At 49.9% G+C, this 19,946-nt stretch overlaps 5 protein-coding genes and 2 non-coding genes across 7 annotated transcripts, besides 19 other annotated features; 1 reads left to right on the forward strand and 6 right to left on the reverse strand.

Annotated features, from left to right (window-relative positions):
- On the reverse strand, window positions 1-285 carry Tc00.1047053506619.5 (hypothetical protein, conserved; the record flags this gene model as incomplete). Its single annotated transcript, XM_807536.1, has 1 exon — window positions 1-285. A coding segment is annotated over one exon (285 nt), but the record flags the coding sequence as incomplete, so codon positions are not given.
- Window positions 1-2,871: a sequence feature (heterozygous, non-Esmeraldo-like haplotype).
- Window positions 301-399: a sequence feature (A-rich).
- Window positions 747-774: a sequence feature (AT_rich).
- Window positions 774-1,736, reverse strand: Tc00.1047053506619.10 (sedoheptulose-1,6-bisphosphatase, putative; the record flags this gene model as incomplete). The annotated part of the gene is made up of 1 exon (XM_807531.1): window positions 774-1,736. The coding sequence occupies one exon, from the start codon at window positions 1,734-1,736 to the stop codon at window positions 774-776; it is 963 nt and encodes a 320-aa protein (XP_812624.1).
- Window positions 2,872-3,489: a sequence feature (areas not merged during assembly with more than two copies in the genome that could not be assigned to a particular haplotype).
- Window positions 3,490-4,123: a sequence feature (areas merged during assembly that could not be assigned to a particular haplotype. This can correspond to areas where the two haplotypes were merged or to regions with more than two copies in the genome that were merged during assembly.).
- Window positions 4,124-8,905: a sequence feature (heterozygous, non-Esmeraldo-like haplotype).
- Window positions 4,477-4,534: a microsatellite.
- Window positions 4,672-4,691: a microsatellite.
- Window positions 4,802-4,890: a sequence feature (A-rich).
- Window positions 4,945-4,990: a sequence feature (A-rich).
- Window positions 5,132-5,185: a sequence feature (A-rich).
- Tc00.1047053506619.30 (hypothetical protein, conserved) lies at window positions 5,344-12,945 on the reverse strand (the record flags this gene model as incomplete). Its single annotated transcript, XM_807532.1, has 1 exon — window positions 5,344-12,945. The coding sequence occupies one exon, from the start codon at window positions 12,943-12,945 to the stop codon at window positions 5,344-5,346; it is 7,602 nt and encodes a 2,533-aa protein (XP_812625.1).
- Window positions 8,906-11,575: a sequence feature (areas not merged during assembly with more than two copies in the genome that could not be assigned to a particular haplotype).
- Window positions 11,576-13,104: a sequence feature (haploid, Esmeraldo-like haplotype).
- Window positions 12,965-13,042: a sequence feature (AT_rich).
- Window positions 13,105-18,195: a sequence feature (heterozygous, non-Esmeraldo-like haplotype).
- Window positions 13,361-15,016, reverse strand: Tc00.1047053506619.40 (tyrosyl-DNA phosphodiesterase (Tdp1), putative; the record flags this gene model as incomplete). The annotated part of the gene is made up of 1 exon (XM_807533.1): window positions 13,361-15,016. One exon carries the CDS (start codon window positions 15,014-15,016, stop codon window positions 13,361-13,363), a length of 1,656 nt encoding a protein of 551 aa, XP_812626.1.
- On the reverse strand, window positions 15,352-16,050 carry Tc00.1047053506619.49 (ras-related protein Rab21, putative; the record flags this gene model as incomplete). Its single annotated transcript, XM_807535.1, has 1 exon — window positions 15,352-16,050. One exon carries the CDS (start codon window positions 16,048-16,050, stop codon window positions 15,352-15,354), a length of 699 nt encoding a protein of 232 aa, XP_812628.1.
- Window positions 16,089-16,124: a sequence feature (T-rich).
- Window positions 16,338-16,369: a microsatellite.
- Tc00.1047053506619.59 lies at window positions 16,943-17,014 on the forward strand. The gene has a single exon. It is a non-coding gene; the product is annotated as a tRNA-Arg (tRNA).
- Window positions 17,077-17,216, reverse strand: Tc00.1047053506619.69. The gene has a single exon (XR_008255371.1). It is a non-coding gene; the product is annotated as a small nuclear RNA (snRNA) U2 (small nuclear RNA).
- Window positions 17,450-19,946: part of a mobile genetic element that runs on past the window's edge.
- Window positions 18,196-19,946: part of a sequence feature (areas not merged during assembly with more than two copies in the genome that could not be assigned to a particular haplotype) that runs on past the window's edge.

Genomic DNA, 19,946 nt, shown 5'->3' on the forward strand with positions numbered 1-19,946 from the left:
GTCCTCCTTTGCTCTCTGTTCCCGTAGACGGTCTGCCGCCGTCTTGAGCCGCCCGACGCGCTCCTCCTCATCTTCCGTTTCTTTGTCCACGCAGCTGAAGATTACTTCATTAAACGTCTCGTGGAGGCGCTCAAGGCAAAGTGTGGGGTCGGTTAGACTCGCCACCCACATGGCGCCCGCGAGCACCTCCTCAATGGTGCGCTGCGGAAGTTCCGGCGCAATCCTCGTCCCTGTTTCCTCCATTACCCCCTGCTGCTTTTCCCCTCCTGATTTTTTGGCGTGCATCCCAATTAAAGGCGCAAAAATTAAAAAAAAAAAAAAGAAATTTAAAGAAATATAAATAAATAAGAAAATTTAAAAAAACACCACGGAGATCACAAAAAAAAAAAAAAAAAAAGACAGTTTGAAAAATATATATATAACACTAACGCGTCACAATTGAATATAAAATGACGGCAAACACACCCCGCATTTACATTGCAAAGAAGAAGAAAAAAAAAAAAAAGGCTCCGCATTACAAGGCAAGAGCATCCTTTGCAGTCAACTCAAAACAAAAATTCCGTTTTTCATTTTGTTGTTGTTCCGCAGCCTCTTCTTTGTTGTTCTACACCTCTTCGTGCTCTCTTGAAGCAGGCAAAAAAAAGGAAAAAAAGAAAACGTGGGTCAAACATGGAATTCCTTTGTCACAATTGTGAATGCCACCAGTCAGTATAGTTACGATTACAAATTTGTGTGGTACTTAACCGTATTTTTTTTTTTATAAAAGTTAAAATTCAGAGCTTACTACCACTCGTTAAAGTACCTTTTTTGTACACACTACACATGGACTCGTACCTTTCCACATCCCACAGGCATCCAAGTGCAATAGGTGTTTTCTGCTCCATTTCTACCACGCGCACATCCATCATATTCTTCGTACCTGTCGTGGATCGTCCACCTGCACACTCCACGAGGAACGCCATTGGTGCTGCCTCAAAAAGCAGCCGGAGTTTTACCTTGTGGTGTGGGCTCTCCGGAGTCATGTAGATACCATCGCCCTTCACGATGATCTGACACACGTCGGCCACCATTCCCCCCGTGTAGCGCAGCGTCGCCCCGCTGTTCATATACGACGTGACAAGTTCCTTATACCACGGCAGGTACATCACCGCGCGAAGATTCCCGGGGGCAAATAAAGTCGCTCTTGACTTGAGAGTGCGCGGGACTCCATTTTGCACACGGGTCCAGCGGTCTCCATGGTAATAAAACTCCACCACACCCACCGGACGCAACGACACAAAAAGCACAGTCCGCGGGCCGTATACCGCCACAACACTCGCCACCATATCACGCACGCGCAGCCCAATCGGCGTGGCACCAGGCCAGAGAGCAAAGATCGAACCGACAGAAAAATTCGTCGCGATGATGCTGCTGCCATCCAGCGGGTCATAGGAGACCGTGTACATGCCCCGCCCCAAGTGCGGTGTCGAAGTGAGCGTCGGTCGCTCCTCTGAGACAAACGCCAAAACATGGCGGCAGCCAGTGAGGCATGACGAGATGTGTTTTTCTGCCATATCATCCACCGAAAGCACCTCGTCACCAAAACTGTTATTCGCCCCCACCGCCCTCACGGTGTCTGTACGAAGATCTATTGATATCTCGCGGCACGCCTCTGCAATTGCCGCCACAACATCCGCCACAGACGACGGCACACCCTCACCCTCAAGTTCTTCCAAAAAAGTCGTCGAGTCTGACATCGCCGTAACCGTCCCTTTTTGCTGTTGTTATTGTTGTTATGTGTGTGTGTGTGTGCGGAACCTGCTGTCTTGTACCTGTCTCACCTTCCAGCCACTCTGCAAGTAGAGGAAAAAAAAAGCATGTGGGTCAGTTCACAATTATTTTCTGCAAAGTAAAGAAAGGCATCTAAAGAAAAACGCAGCATAAATGCACATACCGCCCATAATAAAAGAAAAAACCGACGCCAGCCAACAGAGAAGCACAACAAAGAAAAAAGAGAAACAAGTGACCACGGGCCTCCGTAACAGAAAAATCTCTCCTCTCATTTCCCCAACGATATTCTACAACGGTACTCTTAAGCATCATACATAGCAAAAAACAGGAACCATGTGTTTCCATCAATTTCCCTTTATTCTACAAAATGCATATTAATTCAATAGCCGACAAGAGAATTTTAAAAAAAATTCCTTATTACCCGCAACCATTAAGTACAAACACACAAAAAAAGTGCCAACCGCACCCTTAAACCAGTCTCAAAAGCCCCACCTCCCTATGCCTACAGGCTCAGTGGCCTAGCCCCACAAACTACAATCCGCTAAGATATGTTTTAAAACCACACATCGTCATTTGGATTGCACATCGTCTCACAAAGCGCATTCTTACTGCTGGCGGTTTCGTCTCACACCGCGCTAAGATACTGGGAAATTTGAAATGGCAGAGCAACCACGACCCCGGCGTCCTAATGGGCGTTCTTTGCCTTTGGCCATGCGATGAACCGCCATCCCCGCACTGACGGCTTGTCCAACACCGCCGGCCCACCCTGCGACGGGCACTTCCAACGCCTCATAAATACTACCCGCCCTTTTCACAAGCAGCGCATGCTGTGCGGATTTCCGCAAATTCAGTTCTTTCCCATCGCTCGTCGAGGTGACGGATCGTAACACAGTGTCCTTCCACAAATCGTCACACACATTCGCGCGCCGTTGGATTCATCCGCCGTCGGATTCACTTCAGGGAGTAAAAGTGCACACGTCCACTCCTCGCCGGGGCAGGCAATCCTCCTTCTCCTCCCGCAACGCAACCCGGCGGCGATGGGTGCGCCGGACAATGCTGTGGCCCTCAGAAAATATGGTCGTGTGCCGTCCTTCCCCGGCGTCAATTGTGCCCACAGCACCGTCGCCCGGCGCGCCAACTCGTTTCCACCAACGGTGTCAACCGCACGACGTGTTGGGGAGGTGGCCCACGGCATCACCACGAGCGCAGCGCTGAGAGGAACCCATGGCCCACGGCATCACCCGTACATTGATGACGATGTCCCACCTGTGCCGTCCCAGAAGTCATTGCTTCCGGGGCCAAAAGCCTTTTTTGTGTGTGGGTATAGGTCTCCTTGCGCAGCTTCACTCGGCACGCCGTGTTGTGTTGTCCAATCCGACCACGTTTGCGGCATCGTGCTTCATTGGGCGGGGGTGCGGCATGCTATTTCTTTGCTCTCTGAACCGCCTGGAGGAATGGGCGATCCCATTTCTGGGCATTTAGACAGCACCCTGAATGTCCTCGACCCGCGCTCCAGCATCGTTATTCACTGTCCGGAGGATCCATTTGACTGAGTGTACGCGGTCGCCCTGACAACCGGCACGATTCCGTAAGCATCTCTTCCCCGCGAATGGCGCACGCCCAGGACGCACCGTTCCCCTCACGGCTGTCTGCATGCCGGAACCTGGCGCAGCCGGCGTCGCAAAGGTGGCCCAAGACGCATCCAGGAGCTGTGGCCAGGCGTTGCATCCATCATGCATTTCAATACGCCGTCAAATGGTGCGACTGCGATCCTCCGTACAAATCCCTGCCTCCCACGGATTCCCCACTTGGTCCCCCGTGTGCCGAGTGAAAACTCTAATTCCTCTGGCACGTCATGAATTTGTGGGATCCTTCGATTGTCTCTGCCGTATGGGACGCATTCCAACTTCCCGCGGCAGAATTGGTGGAGACTTGTGACGGGCCTGGCTGAGCGCTAATGCGCGCCAAGTTGCCGTTCCATTGATGGATGTGGACGGCTCTTGCGTCGGCGCCAATCCAATGCGCACCGCACGGAAATGCGCGTGGGCATCTGAGCTGCACGCCAATATTTTTTACCCTCCAACCGAGCCCGGGCACACTCATATGTGCCAGTGCAGCGCCAACTGCCTTCCTTCAAGTGCCGCCCACCTGCTCCAAACAGCGGTGTGCTTCTTCCTCTTCATAGAGGCTCGAATGGACTCAGGGTTCCTCGGCACGGTGATGGCAGCCACAGCGTGTCGCAACAAAGCGCAATTCATTCCTTTGTCTTGGCCCCGCCTAGTAGCTAGTTCACCGCCCGCTAATGGTGAGAACACCGCCCACGTGGTGGCTCAATGGCGGGCTGGTCGCTGGGAAAAAACAGATTGAAGAAATTGCCGTTGGATCTCACGCCCTCAGAGAACTTGGGGTGTTTCTCGTGGTCACCGTCCAATCCATAAACCATCCTAGCAACTCAATTCCCTTTCAAAAAATGTGCTTAAAAAAAAACTACACATGCAATAATGCATTGGAGAGAGAAACGCATGTATGGGTTGTGGGCATTTTTATCCGAGACACGTGACATCAAGCCGAAACATTCCCCTCGCAAGCCGTCAAGTAAAAAAAAAAAAAAAAACATCAACAAAACGATCGTGGATGCACGTACCGTTTCAAACGTAATTCCTAAATATTTATTGAACTATGTGCCTCAATAGATACAAGCCACTGATATCCATGGGTACATATATGTCTCTCTGTATAGATATATATATATATACATTTACATTAACAAATGTAAAGAGAAAAAAAAAAAGAAAATACATGGTTTCTTGAAATGTATTTGCTAATATATATTTCATTATCATAATCGAACACAATAGCAACAGCAACAACAAGAAAAACAAAAATAGATACATCCAGTTCAAAAAAAAAAAAAAAAAAAAGGGTTGGGTACATCCAAGGTGTGTCTGCGTCCGTGTCAATATATAATGGTCTACATTTCCCAATATTACATTATATATACAAATAAAGAAGAAGCAATGAAAACCTCAATAAAAAAAAAAAAAAGCAGAAAGAAAAAAAAAGCAAAAAAACACACGCAGCAAAAAAAAAAAAAAAAAAAAGAAAAAAAAAAAAAAAGAAGGTGAAGGACTCGTCCACGGAAAAAAATGCCAAATAAATTTATTCACTAAATTCAAAAAAAAAAAAAAAAAAATCCACAAGAACGGAGAAAAAAAAAAAACCTCAAATTCTGGGATTCCAATCGGCGCGGTAATATTCGGTTCAAAAAGACGCAAGGTTGGTGGATGATGAAGTCCTAAACCCCCCACTCCACCCCTCTTCTACTTCCTCGTCACAACACATGGTACGAGGCATGAGCAACAAAGCAAAGAAAAACAGAGAAGACAAAAAGAAGGGAAGTTAAAAAAAAAAAAAGGTGCGACAAGTATCAACACCCCATCGACCGAGGGCAGATGATGCCTTCGTAATAAATATAGAATTCACTTATGCAGAATGCAGGAGAATGCTCTCCAGAAGGAAAATGACCGACAATAGGAAGGATCAGGGTAGCAGCACCATCGTCTGTGTCAGAGCTCATTTGGGTAGGAGACGCCGGATTCTCTCGCGGTATTGGTGCAGGCGGTCCCTCGATTCCCCTCGGCGCGTAGACCCCGACTCCTGATAGGAGGATCCCAAGCACGCATTCGGGATATCGGCACTTTCAGGCTGAAGCTGCGACCCCTGCTGTCGCTGCAGCCCCAGCACCTCGCTTACCTCATTCAAATTCACACGCCGTTGTTGCTGCGCCTTGGTATAATCGGTCCGCAGCGGCCAAGGCAACGCACGGGGAGAGAGCGCAACATTTGGAAGCTCCACCCCGCGATCCCACGTCGGTAAGTGCTTCTCATGCGGCACATAAAGAGGTTCTTCGGGCACGCTGGGGCATTGTTTGAGGTCAGTCCTTGGCTGCCGGTACCGTAGCCCAGGCCGAGGGTACCCGACCGAATTATTCACGTAAAGGCCGTGGTGCTGTCGGGCAGCAACAGATTTCGGTATTTTTGAAAGGTTTGCACGAATTTTGGCTTGCCGCGGCGTCACACGCAGCGGCTGCAATTCTTGCATGACGGGGTTTCTCTCACGCCTGTAAACCTCCCAGACATTCTCAAACATGGTCGCGTTCAATAATTCATCAATTTGCCCCTCAGTAATGGAATCGCTGTGTTCAACGTAGAAATCAATAACAAGGTTCTCACTAACATAGTAACCCGCAATACGCACGTCCTCAGGTCTGACATGTAGCACTTCCACAACGTCCTTCACAAACGCGGCGCCCACAAGTTCCCCATTAATCTTACTGGACCAGTCTGCTCCCACAAACCCGACGCGGTGAAAGGTCGTCGTACGACCAACAGAACCCTCGGCGATACACTCATCATGAAGGCGCCACATCGACAAAAATGGTGCATCATCCAACATGCGAAGGACCTCGTTTTGTGACAAGGAAGACAAGTGCTCCAACAACACCGTCACAACAACATCCCCCGAAGAACTACAAGAAACACCCTCAACCGACCTTGGAACAAATTTGCTAATGTCCGACAAGTCGTAAAGAAAGCAGTCCTTCAAACGCGATAAATGCTTATCCACAACGCTCCTCCACCCCTTTCCAACAAAGCCAATACGGTACACCGCAAACAACTTTGAGGGCTCCACTGAGTGCGAAAAATGTCTATTCTCTTCATCACGATCAACTAAACCATCCTTCTTCCGAAATAAAGAGTCCACCACATCTGCAGACTGTAAACCGGCAGATCGCACATCCTCCATAATGCGTAAAGGTACAGCAACATCCTGAATCCCCACAGGACTCTTACGCACAAAAGAGCACCCCTCAGCGGCAGAGAGCACAGGCAGCATGGAATCAGAGGCCCCAGTACGAGGCACTGCGTCACCCACAGCGTCTCCCGTTTGCTGATCTTCATTCCGCCGGTCATACAGCCTCCATACCTCATCAAAGTTGCATTCGCCAAGACGCTTATCCACATCACGCTTAGAAAGCGACGGCGCGTGACGAACACCAAACGCAACCGACAGACTGCCCAAGGTGAACTCTACATCCGCCACTGACCCACGTGGAATGCCCACCGCCCCACAAACGTCGGCATCAAACGCCTCACACAACGCAGCACGCTTCCGCTCCAGAACAGCATCCCAGTCGTCACCGTCAAACTGCACACGGTGGTGTGTCACCACTAGCTCCTCATCACGATATTCAGCAGCATAGAGCGCAGGAGGCAGAGCATCACACGACAGGAGCATCGGCGAGATGGCATCACGATATTCAGCAGAATAGAGCGCAGGAGGCACAGCATCACACGACTGGAGCCTCGGCGAGATGGCATCCCGATATTCAGCAGAATAGAGCGCAGGAGGCAGAGCATCACAAGACTGGAGCATCGGCGAGATGGCATCACGATATTCAGCAGAATAGAGCGCAGGAGGCAGAGCATCACACGACAGGAGCATCGGCGAGATGGCATCACGATATTCAGCAGAATAGAGCGCAGGAGGCACAGCATCACACGACTGGAGCCTCGGCGAGATGGCATCCCGATATTCAGCAGAATAGAGCGCAGGAGGCAGAGCATCACAAGACTGGAGCATTGGCGAGATGGCATCACGATATTCAGCAGAATAGAGCGCAGGAGGCAGAGCATCACAAGACTGGAGCATCGGCGAGATGGCATCACGATATTCAGCAGAATAGAGCGCAGGAGGCAGAGCATCACACGACTGGAGCCTCGGCGAGATGGCATCCTGATATTCAGCAGAATAGAGCGCAGGAGGCAGAGCATCACAAGACTGGAGCATTGGCGAGATGGCATCCCGATATTCAGCAGAATAGAGCGCAGGAGGCAGAGCATCACACGACTGGAGCATCGGCGAGATGGCATCCCGATATTCAGCAGAATAGAGCGCAGGAGGCACAGCATCACAAGACTGGAGCATCGGCGAGATGGCATCCCGATATTCAGCAGAATAGAGCGCAGGAGGCAGAGCATCACACGACTGGAGCATCGGCGAGATGGCATCCCGATATTCAGCAGAATAGAGCGCAGGAGGCACAGCATCACAAGACTGGAGCATCGGCGAGATGGCATCCCGATATTCAGCAGAATAGAGCGCAGGAGGCACAGCATCACAAGACTGGAGCCTCGGCGAGATGGCATCCTGATATTCAGCAGAATAGAGCGCAGGAGGCACAGCATCACACGACTGGAGCATTGGCGAGATGGCATCACGATATTCAGCAGCATAGAGCGCAGGAGGCACAGCATCACACGACTGGAGCATTGGCGAGATGGCATCACGATATTCAGCAGCATAGAGCGCAGGAGGCACAGCATCACACGACTGGAGCATTGGCGAGATGGCATCCCGATATTCAGCAGCATAGAGCGCAGGAGGCACAGCATCACACGACTGGAGCATCGGCGAGATGCCATCCCGATATTCAGCAGCATAGAGCGGAGGAAGCATGGAATCAGAGGCCCCAGTACGAGGCACTGCGTCACCCACAGCGTCTCCCGTTTGCTGATCTTCATTCCGCCGGTCATACAGCCTCCATACCTCATCAAAGTTGCATTCGCCAAGACGCTTATCCACATCACGCTTAGAAAGCGACGGCGCGTGACGAACACCAAACGCAACCGACAGACTGCCCAAGGTGAACTCTACATCCGCCACTGACCCACGTGGAATGCCCACCGCCCCACAAACGTCGGCATCAAACGCCTCACACAACGCAGCACGCTTCCGCTCCAGAACAGCATCCCAGTCGTCACCGTCAAACTGCACACGGTGGTGTGTCACCACGGAATCCTCAGGTGCCACAACGCCGTCCGCCACACCACCACCAACGGGCTCATCCTTAATCATCATAAGGTTCCGTGGTTCGTACAGCTCCCACGTCTTACAAAATTCGCACCGTGCAAGACGCTTATCCACATCACGCTTACGAAGCGAAGGCGCATGACGGACACCAAACTCGGCAAAGAGACCTCCACTTTTAAACTCCAAATCCACCACTGACCCACGAGGAATGCCCACCGCCCCACAAACGTCGGCATCAAACGCCTCACACAAAGCAGCACGCTTCCGCTCCAGAACAGCATCCCATTCGTCACCGTCAAACTGCACACGGTGGCGTGTCACCACAAGCTCCTCCTCATAATTTGACATCATCACATTCTCAATTGGCACTGCACTCTCCTCCTGGTGCCCACCCAGCATGCTCAGACGCGGCTTCACCACACTGACGACTGACCGAGAATAATCTCCACGTACAAAAGACATTTTTGTCGTGGACTGCGTTTTCGACGAGGTGCGTGGCAACTCCTCGTATCCCTGTAGAACAGGCAACTCCTCCGATGCCTGTAGAACAGGCAACTCCTCCGATGCCCGTAGAACAGGCAACTCCTCCGGTGCCCCAGTACGAGGCACTGCGTCACCCACAGCGTCTCCCGTTTGCTGATCTTCATTCCGCCGGTCATACAGCCTCCATACCTCATCAAAGTTGCATTCGCCAAGACGCTTATCCACATCACGCTTAGAAAGCGACGGCGCGTGACGAACACCAAACGCAACCGACAGACTGCCCAAGGTGAACTCTACATCCGCCACTGACCCACGTGGAATGCCCACCGCCCCACAAACGTCGGCATCAAACGCCTCACACAACGCAGCACGCTTCCGCTCCAGAACAGCATCCCAGTCGTCACCGTCAAACTGCACACGGTGGTGTGTCACCACGGAATCCTCAGGTGCCACAACGCCGTCCGCCACACCACCACCAACGGGCTCATCCTTAATCATCATAAGGTTCCGTGGTTCGTACAGCTCCCACGTCTTACAAAATTCGCACCGTGCAAGACGCTTATCCACATCACGCTTACGAAGCGAAGGCGCATGACGGACACCAAACTCGGCAAAGAGACCTCCACTTTTAAACTCCAAATCCACCACTGACCCACGAGGAATGCCCACCGCCCCACAAACGTCGGCATCAAACGCCTCACACAACGCAGCACGCTTCCGCTCCAGAACAGCATCCCAGTCGTCACCGTCAAACTGCACACGGTGGCGTGTCACCACAAGCTCCTCCTCATAATTTGATATCATCACATTCTCAATTGGCACTGCACTCTCCTCCTGGTGCCCACCCAGCATGCTCAGACGCGGCTTCACCACAGTGACGACTGACCGAGAATAATCTCCACGTACAAAAGACATTTTTGTCGTGGACTGCGTTTTCGACGAGGTGCGTGGCAACTCCTCGTATCCCTGTAGAACAGGCAACTCCTCCGATGCCCGTAGAACAGGCAACTCCTCCGGTGCCCCAGTACGAGGCACTGCGTCACCCACAGCGTCTCCCGTTTGCTGATCTTCATTCCGCCGGTCATACAGCCTCCATACCTCATCAAAGTTGCATTCGCCAAGACGCTTATCCACATCACGCTTAGAAAGCGACGGCGCGTGACGAACACCAAACGCAACCGACAGACTGCCCAAGGTGAACTCTACATCCGCCACTGACCCACGTGGAATGCCCACCGCCCCACAAACGTCGGCATCAAACGCCTCACACAACGCAGCACGCTTCCGCTCCAGAACAGCATCCCAGTCGTCACCGTCAAACTGCACACGGTGGTGTGTCACCACGGAATCCTCAGGTGCCACAACGCCGTCCGCCACACCACCACCAACGGGCTCATCCTTAATCATCATAAGGTTCCGTGGTTCGTACAGCTCCCACGTCTTACAAAATTCGCACCGTGCAAGACGCTTATCCACATCACGCTTACGAAGCGAAGGCGCATGACGGACACCAAACTCGGCAAAGAGACCTCCACTTTTAAACTCCAAATCCACCACTGACCCACGAGGAATGCCCACCGCCCCACAAACGTCGGCATCAAACGCCTCACACAACGCAGCACGCTTCCGCTCCAGAACAGCATCCCATTCGTCACCGTCAAACTGCACACGGTGGCGTGTCACCACAAGCTCCTCCTCATAATTTGATATCATCACATTCTCAATTGGCACTGCACTCTCCTCCTGGTGCCCACCCAGCATGCTCAGACGCGGCTTCACCACAGTGACGACTGACCGAGAATAATCTCCACGTACAAAAGACATTTTTGTCGTGGACTGCGTTTTCGACGAGGTGCGTGGCAACTCCTCGTATCCCTGTAGAACAGGCAACTCCTCCGATGCCCGTAGAACAGGCAACTCCTCCGGTGCCCCAGTACGAGGCACTGCGTCACCCACAGCGTCTCCCGTTTGCTGATCTTCATTCCGCCGGTCATACAGCCTCCATACCTCATCAAAGTTGCATTCGCCAAGACGCTTATCCACATCACGCTTAGAAAGCGACGGCGCGTGACGAACACCAAACGCAACCGACAGACTGCCCAAGGTGAACTCTACATCCGCCACTGACCCACGTGGAATGCCCACCGCCCCACAAACGTCGGCATCAAACGCCTCACACAACGCAGCACGCTTCCGCTCCAGAACAGCATCCCAGTCGTCACCGTCAAACTGCACACGGTGGTGTGTCACCACGGAATCCTCAGGTGCCACAACGCCGTCCGCCACACCACCACCAACGGGCTCATCCTTAATCATCATAAGGTTCCGTGGTTCGTACAGCTCCCACGTCTTACAAAATTCGCACCGTGCAAGACGCTTATCCACATCACGCTTACGAAGCGAAGGCGCATGACGGACACCAAACTCGGCAAAGAGACCTCCACTTTTAAACTCCAAATCCACCACTGACCCACGAGGAATGCCCACCGCCCCACAAACGTCGGCATCAAACGCCTCACACAACGCAGCACGCTTCCGCTCCAGAACAGCATCCCAGTCGTCACCGTCAAACTGCACACGGTGGTGTGTCACCACGGAATCCTGGTGATAATTCTCCGTTACTATCATGGTCTCAACTGGCATTGCACTCTCCACAGCGCGATTACCGCCTAGTAGAATTCGTCGCGGCGTGATAATGGTAACCTCATTTTTTGTAGAGGGATTTTCTGGGATTCGTGTGGCCCACTGAAGGGTTGGTAAATCATGTGCCGCGATTTGGGTTCCAGAGAATCGCTTTTTGTGTGTCAAATCGCTGTTTTCTTTTCCCTTATTTTTGAATCTGCTTGTTGCCCCGTCGTTTTTCTTTTTATATATATTCCGGATGTGTTGGTATTCGTGTTCTGACAACTGACGGTTCATTATTGGTGAACCCTCGTTGTTTTCATAGGTCGCTGTAAACATTACAATCAGCTTTTCGTCCTCAAAGCATAGTCTCGTTTGAAATTTGCCAGAAGTACCCGTGGCGTCAGAAACGTCGTGCTCGATGGCCTTTTGAATTTCCTCCATGTGTTCTTTTAGAATAGAACCCCATGAAGCCCCTGAAAAGCTCATTTGGTGAGTTGAGGAATGCGTTGGGGAACCGCTGACTACAATATTGTCCTTATTTTGATGGATTTCTCTTGCGGTGGAAGGCGTAGCAATATATTGACTAATGTCTTTTTTGGCATTACTTTCCATCGGCTGCCCATCCTCATTATCTCGGTTGATTTTCTTGGCTGGTGCTGGAGAAACTAACGGGTTTTCTGTAGTAATTAGCTGAGGTGTCCCATATTTTTCCCCCCCTCTGTGGTATAGCGCCCAAACTAGTGCATAATCGTATTTAATCAGCGCTTGATTTATATCCCTTCCCAACATGGATATGGGGTGGCGAATTGAAAAATGCGCCACAAGTGATCCGACAGAAAAACAAATTCCAAAAACATCTATCTCAGAGAGTCCCAACGCCTTTGCAGTTGAACTGCGAAAAGCCCCGTAAAGTTCGTCATAATGTTGTTCCATGAGGAAACCCCATCCAGCACCACCAAATTGCAATTTATGACGGGTTGTAACAAAGCCATCGTTAGAATCTCGTAGTTCGTCTAATTCAAGATCCTCAATTTGTGTCACTTCTTCGCACGTTATGGAAGTCGCACTTGCCGCGCTTTCTGTGCCAACTTGATTGGGCCTATCGGCTGTAGCGGAACCAAATAAATCTTTCTTTTCCCCTCCCCATAACATATCTTTTTGCGAGCACCCTGCGCTACTTCTAAAATCCTCCATATCTTCCAGCACCCACCGCTTTTTAATAATAATAATATTACGAGCAATTTTTCTTGTAGCTATTATATATGTATATATATATTAAAAAAAAAAAAAACTCCTTTTATATACACAAAAAAGAAAAGCTTTACTTTTTCCTCAAACCTTTTTCTTCACTATTGTTGTTGTTGTTTTGATTTTAAGTACAAAGAAAGAAAGAAAAAATATGGCGACAATAATAATAATAGCGTGGATAATCACATGCATGCACATAAAACCTTCAAAAAAAAAAAACACATCATAAAACCTGTCCCTCTTCCAAAGAAAAACAAAGCAAAAAAAAGATTATAGGCAAATTAAATTACAGCATTAAAGAGTTTTCCTTTATAATGATCTTTATTTTTACCCATATTTTAAGAAATTATATATTAAATCATTAATCAGGTCTCTGACGCTTTATAAATCGTATTTCAGGTCTTGAAATATTTTTTTTCCCCATCTCAAGACTTGTGTGTTCACATCTTCCGTCAAGTTCCATGGCTCTATGTATCTCTTTTCCAAAAACGTCTTTGCCAAAATGCGGCATGTCAATGACCCACGGAATATCATCGGTATTAATCCAGGATTCACAGTTATTACCTCTCTGATCCTGCATTTGTACAGTGCTTGCATATGGCTCTAAATGAAGAGGATCATATGGCAAAAACAAACTCGGGCCCTCTTCAATATTTTGCTTCCCACCTTGATCAATATGAACTTCTACCAGGCCATCACCTTCCACTAAAGAGGGAAGAGGTATTTTTCTAGAAGGTGTAACACTAAAAGGCTCCCCTTCTAGAAAACTTATAAAAGAGCCCTTTCCATATACAACTCCAAATTCATAAGATCTAATTGCCAATTGATCACCTTTTTTTTGCCATTCACCCCATGCAGCCCGAGAAAGATTGGCGCTTGTTAAAATAAACCATTTGATTCCATCTTTTTTTTCGTTAAGACGCATATAGGTTTTTAGGTGAGGTAATGCTCTTCTTCTTAAAAATTCTATTTTGCAGAGGCCTCTTGTACCTTGTCCCCAGCGATGTAAACGCCTGTTTATATAGGGATGACAAGAGCTTAACCGCAGAGGAAGAGAAAGACCGCCACGCCACCCCTCTAAGCTCTCCCTCACTTCAGACTCAGTTGGATACACTATTTGAACCAACGGGCGTAAGGGTTTCTTATTCGCTTCTTCAATGCTCTTCCACTCTGTCGACATTGCATTTTCCAGCGCATTTAAAAAGGAATTTGTTAGTTTTCCTTGAGAAGAAAACTGCCATATTAACAACGGCGCCCGAATACTGTCACTCAATTCCGTATCTATAGAATGCAGGACCTTTGGTATTCGTCCCAATCCAAAAGAATGAATATCAGTATATCGATGATATCCCGGAATAGATGTTATGATTTCTACGCAAACGGCACTAAAATCAATTTCATCAAATAGGGTACTTGGAATAGCCACTGTATTCTCCGTATTAGATATTATGCCATAGCAATTTAAGTACCTCAAAAGCTCATTTTTAAATTTGTTTCCTCGAATTTCATTTCCAGCAGAAAAAGTTAAATTTGCTTGGTCGGTTTTAGGTGAATTCTGCTTTCGTGGAAAATCCTGCACGTATATACCTTGTGATTTGTAAGCCCAATCATCTTGTATAAAATTCGCCGTAAGTACTGCAACTCGAATACCGTTTGCATTCACACATAAGACAAGCTTGCTGTGATGCACGCCAAAAGGAAGTGGCAATTTCGGTTCCACAATTCTAACCTTTTCGGCCTTAATGTACCGAAAAAGAAAAGAAGATTGAATTTTTTTTTCATATTCTTTTTCACCTGACACGATAAAAATTTGTTGCTTAGTCTGTAACAATGATGGAGCCACACGAACAAGCCACTCGATGTCTATCATGTAATTAGCTAAAAGAACGTAGCTCCAAACCTCCTCCTGATCATTCACATCGCAGTAAAGTAAATCGCCTAATGTCAAAGCAGAGGGATTGTCGACGGAAATTCCATCCACTCTATTGACCCAAAAAGGACATAACAACTTATTCATTGTCTAATTTATAAATAAAATCCTTTTTGATGTCGTGTATTATAGAAAAAAAAAAAAAATTAAACAAGTTCACCCCACGCACACATACATCTACGACAAAAAGTAGGTATTTACTAATGAAATCAAGAAATAAATACATAAATAATCACATATAAAATAAATCAAAAAAAATCTGGAGTTATTGTTTATTTTTGAAAACGCCAATGTCCATTACGCTCGCCAAAAAAAAACAAAAAAACATAAATACACATTTGAAAACAGCAGAGGTAAAGACAACACATCAAAAAAAGTATCCAGTTATATACTATTCTTTCTTTCTAATCATTATTTTTTTATCAGCAGCTACAGTGTTTATGCGTGAGAGTTTCATTATCATCATGTTTCTCAATCAATTGTACCTTAACACCCCGAGAAGTCTGTGCAGGTGGCCCTAGTCCCACAAAGTTCCGTTTTTTCACCCCATCTTTTATCTTTCCTGATTGTGGGTGTAATATACGATCCGCTTCGTTGATCCTGGCAATTACACTCTTCGCAATTCCATTAAACGGTTCAGATATATGAATTGATAACTTTGCGCTAACATTGTAGTGTTTCGCATTTTGCTGATTTGCCCATTCTTCAGCTTCTTTCACTGTGACGCTTCTTTGGCGCTCCAAGTCGATTTTATTACCAACAACTACTACCGATATGTTTTGATTACCAACCACTTGTTGAAGTTCCTTTAACCATATTTTTACCTTTAAAAAGCTCTCGTAGTCTGTGATATCGTAAACAAGTATGGCACCTTGTGCATCACGGTAGTATATGGGTCCTAAAGCGTGGTAGCGTTCTTGGCCAGCAGTATCCCATATAGACAGCTTTGCCTTAGCCCCATCGGAGACAGTAACGGTTACGTTAGCGTACATGGACGCTTTAGTTGTGGATTCACATTCTTCCTCAAATGAATCACTAACGAAGCGTTGAAGTAAGGATGTTTTTCCCACACGGCCTTCCCCCAGCATCACTATTTTCATATTGGTAATATCCCTTGACATCCAAATAGTTCCTTAGCAAAAAGTTTTTGGGGCCACTATTTTTTCTTATCCTCTTTTTTTTTTCTTTTTTTTTTCCGTTCAAAGAGTAATAGATAAATATATATGGTTGTAATGCTGCATAAATTTTACTTACTATTTTTGCACCTTCATACAATATTTTAAGTAGCAGTAATTTTTGCGAGTGTTTTCTTAAAAAAAAAAAAAAACAGATAATTAGATTTTTAAAAGAGTTTAGGAACATGTTATTTTTCTATGTATTTACAGTTTTCATTATGGACAGCAACCAAAATAATAATAATAATAATAATAATAATAATAAAGAATAACGGCCCCTCAAAAAAGTAATTTCTATGAACTTCTCTTGCCATTCGGGAAGTTTATTTTAATTTTTATCCACTTTGAAAAAATAGCGCAGGTACTTCACTAAGCAGAAGCCTTCTTAAAAAGATCAATTTCGAGTCAGAGAAAACGTCATCCTCAACGCCGCAGGACAAAAACAATGAAGGACAATGAAATCGCCCGCCCGGAGAGCCACACTGGCAGCGACCACCGTCCCTAACCAAAAAAAGTGATAAAAAATAACCTCGATAATACGTACCGTCAAAGAAAGAAAAGAACAATCGACCTCTGGGACGACGTTCGAAACAAAAGCGTCCATTGGCGGGCCGCGCCTTCGTGACCTTTTTCCCTGCCCGCGGCAAAAGGAACAAAAAATGCGATCACATGGGCAGCATTCAAAAAAACTCCTTTCATCAGACTCCATCATCCTTCCCCCACTTTTCGTCAGTTTTTTGTCAGCTGCACGCGCCTATGGCCTCGACGACGTGGAAGGAAGAAAAGGTCTTTCCAACACTTTCAGCCGCTCAGACAACAACTCACCCACAGACGGCAAGTCCGTGTGGCTCAATGGAAGAGCATCTGACTACGGATCAGAGGGTTGCAGGTTCGAGTCCTGTCACGGATGAATTTTTTTGCCTATTTGCGGCTTGCATTTTGTAAAAGCGAACACGATTTTGGAAAAGGAAGCGCTCCATCCGGACACGTGGAACTCCGGAAGAACGCTTGAGAGATCAGCGGTTTCTATTCCTGGGACGAAGCCCATATCAGGAATTACTCTGATAAGAACAGTTTAAAAACTTGATCTTAGCTAAATAGCCGAGAAGATATACACAGCCGTCTCCAATAACAGTGTAACCTCGTAAAAATAGTTTCGAAACCAAATGGGGAATTTTTCCATCGTAATCTTACAAACGACGGGCAACGTTACTTCTTAGCTTAAATGTCTAAGACGCTCCAGAGTCCGCAACAAACATTGCCAAGGGTCACGGGTTCGATTCCAAAGAAACGCCAACTTTTTCCCAAACCCAAAAAACAGACCAACACAACTCCCACATTAAAGAAGCCTAAAAAAAAGCGGGGATTCATTTTGCACGGTCCCCGAGTGGAGCGATATTGGCGCCCGACTCTCAGAATTGGTACGCCAACATGGCGCTGTCCGGGCGCGGCTCGCCTTCATTGATGCAACCGGGACGTCGGATGCGACGTCAGCCGCGGCCGCCTCAACGACAGACTTGCGCATGGATTTCGGGACCCACCACCAAGCCCTGGGTGGATTCGAGCCTTACAGGACACGTTGCGAATCGCCGGGCGCCCCAAATACCAAATTTCGAGACCCAATCGCTCCTGCCCATCGTGCGGGCGCGGCCCGGGAGTTGGGGGCCCACCGAGGGCTCATCATCGCTGAAAGGGAGCGCTTGAGCACGGACCACGCCTATGCCATCGCGGGCGCGCGGAATCGAAACACCGAGCTTCACTCGCAGGCGGAAGAGGCGCATAATAGCCTATCGGCGCGCGAAGCCGGCATCGCGGTCGCCGGACGCGAACAGCAGTTGGAGGCAACCCGCGCCCAACTACAGGAACGAGAGGCACGCGCTGGCGCCAGAGAAGCGCCGCGAGCCGCGCGGGAGGCGGAGACGGCGGCCAGGGAAGGAGCCCCCACCTCTCGGAGGGGCCCGGCAGACGGACCAGCCACGCGTCAAAATACGGCCGAAGATGGCGGTATTAAACGGCAGCGTCCGACGCGTCGTTTGGTGGTTGGGGGCGCGCCATCACGCACGGCCCGACGAAGCCCGGCAGACGAGAGACAGTAGGTAATTTCCCAATCGTCCCAGGGCAATTTTGGGAGACCGCATTTCTATCCCTCCATGCCTTTGCCCTCTTGCGCCCTCCCCTTGGACGCCCATTCTGGCACAGAAGAAGAGGAACGAAGTTTTCGCGCGTTCGACGCCACCTCTCGGGCCACACGTGTGTGGAATGAGGGCGTTTCCGGAGTCGTTGCCGACCTCCGGGGCGCACACGACCATTGGCGACAGGCGGGCGGCCAGGCTGAACCTCCCTTTGGCGGTTTGGCTTTGTGGACGCGCGCGCGCCGAAAGCGGAGCACGATCCCGCCGACCGTTTCATGGATTTTGGCCGGGCCTTACTGCCGGCGTTCCGGACGCGGCTCATGACGGCGTCCGACCCCAACGCCCCGCTCTCCAAACAGCGCGCCCGACTTCACACCGCCGTTCGTGAAGCCGACGCCTTTGCGAGGGCAGCCCAGCCTCTCGCGGAACGGGGAGGGGCACAACGACCGCGCGACGTCAGCGGCGTCGCATTCGTGGGCGCGAGGCGTCCGCACGCAAAGCCCGAGGCGCGGCCAGAAGGAATCAATCGCGACGCGGACGGCCGTCAACAACGGCGGCGGCCCCACCCATGCCGCCGCCGCTCGCCGTCCCGCACAGGCGGCGCGCCGAACCTCCACTCGATATTTCAAATTGCCCGACGCCATCGCCGAGAAGGGCGAAGGGGCTTGTTCGCCAACGGAGCCCGACTGTGGTGCGACGGTGCTCCGGCACCCCCGCTGCGGGCCGGCGACGCGAGGAGGGCGAGCGAGGCGGCTCGGGGATTGTTTGCGACGTCGGCGTGGGGGCGGAGAAGGTCGCAGGCGGGCGCCCCACAGCCTCCCGCCGCCCGCGCGAACAGCCGAACAAAGAGGCGAGCCGCGCGGCCTTTTCGATGGCAATCGACGCGGCGCCACCGACCCGACCGCAGGACGCCAGGATGCCGCGGCCCATGTCGCAAATGAATCGGACTCCGCTGGGCGTGGCGGTTCTGGGGTTGCGAAAAATCGCGGCGCGATCGGAGACGAAGCGGACGCGCCCTTTAAAAAGGAAGAGGCGGATCCATTCATCCGCAGCCGGGCCGAAAGGAAGTGACGGGTTGCCTTTCGACTTGCGCGGATGACGGCGAGTCGTTCGACCTTCCAGGAACACAGCGCGATATCCGGGGAGGCGCGCCACAACGCCGGCCCAGGCGTCGCCGCTGGCCGCGTTGATGCGAGGGAAACCGCGGAAGGACAGGAACCCTGGCCGACAGTAGAGGAGCGTTTTTTCCGCGGTTTTCGCCATCGCCCCGCCACCACCACAAGACGCGCGACAAGGACGCGTCGGGCGGTCCTCTTTTCCCCAGCCCTCCGCCACGTCAGGCGGAGGCCCGCGGAGGATTCCAGTCGACGACGCGCGATTATTGAATTAATTGGGAATAATTGAGGGCGCTTATTCTGCGATAGCAGGTGGATGGGTAATGCCCTTTGCGTTTGCGGAGGGAAAGGCCACCGGTTTTCGACGACGATGGATCGCGGGGCCGCGCGACAATAACAGACACGACCCTTCCGAGGCTCATGTTCATTTTTTGCGCATTTCCCATTATTTGCCACCTGTGATGGCTGAGGCCGCTTCCTGCCTGGACTCGAAGGCGTCTTTTTCAACTCTTTTTACCGCGGGAGACTCGGCACCCCTTTTGATTCTGCGTGGGGGACGGCGCGCTGGTGGGGCTGGCGCGGCCCCCAATGGGAC

This window comes from Trypanosoma cruzi, genomic scaffold, assembly GCF_000209065.1.
Source record: "Trypanosoma cruzi strain CL Brener 1047053517003 genomic scaffold, whole genome shotgun sequence".
NCBI lineage: Eukaryota > Euglenozoa > Kinetoplastea > Trypanosomatida > Trypanosomatidae > Trypanosoma > Trypanosoma cruzi.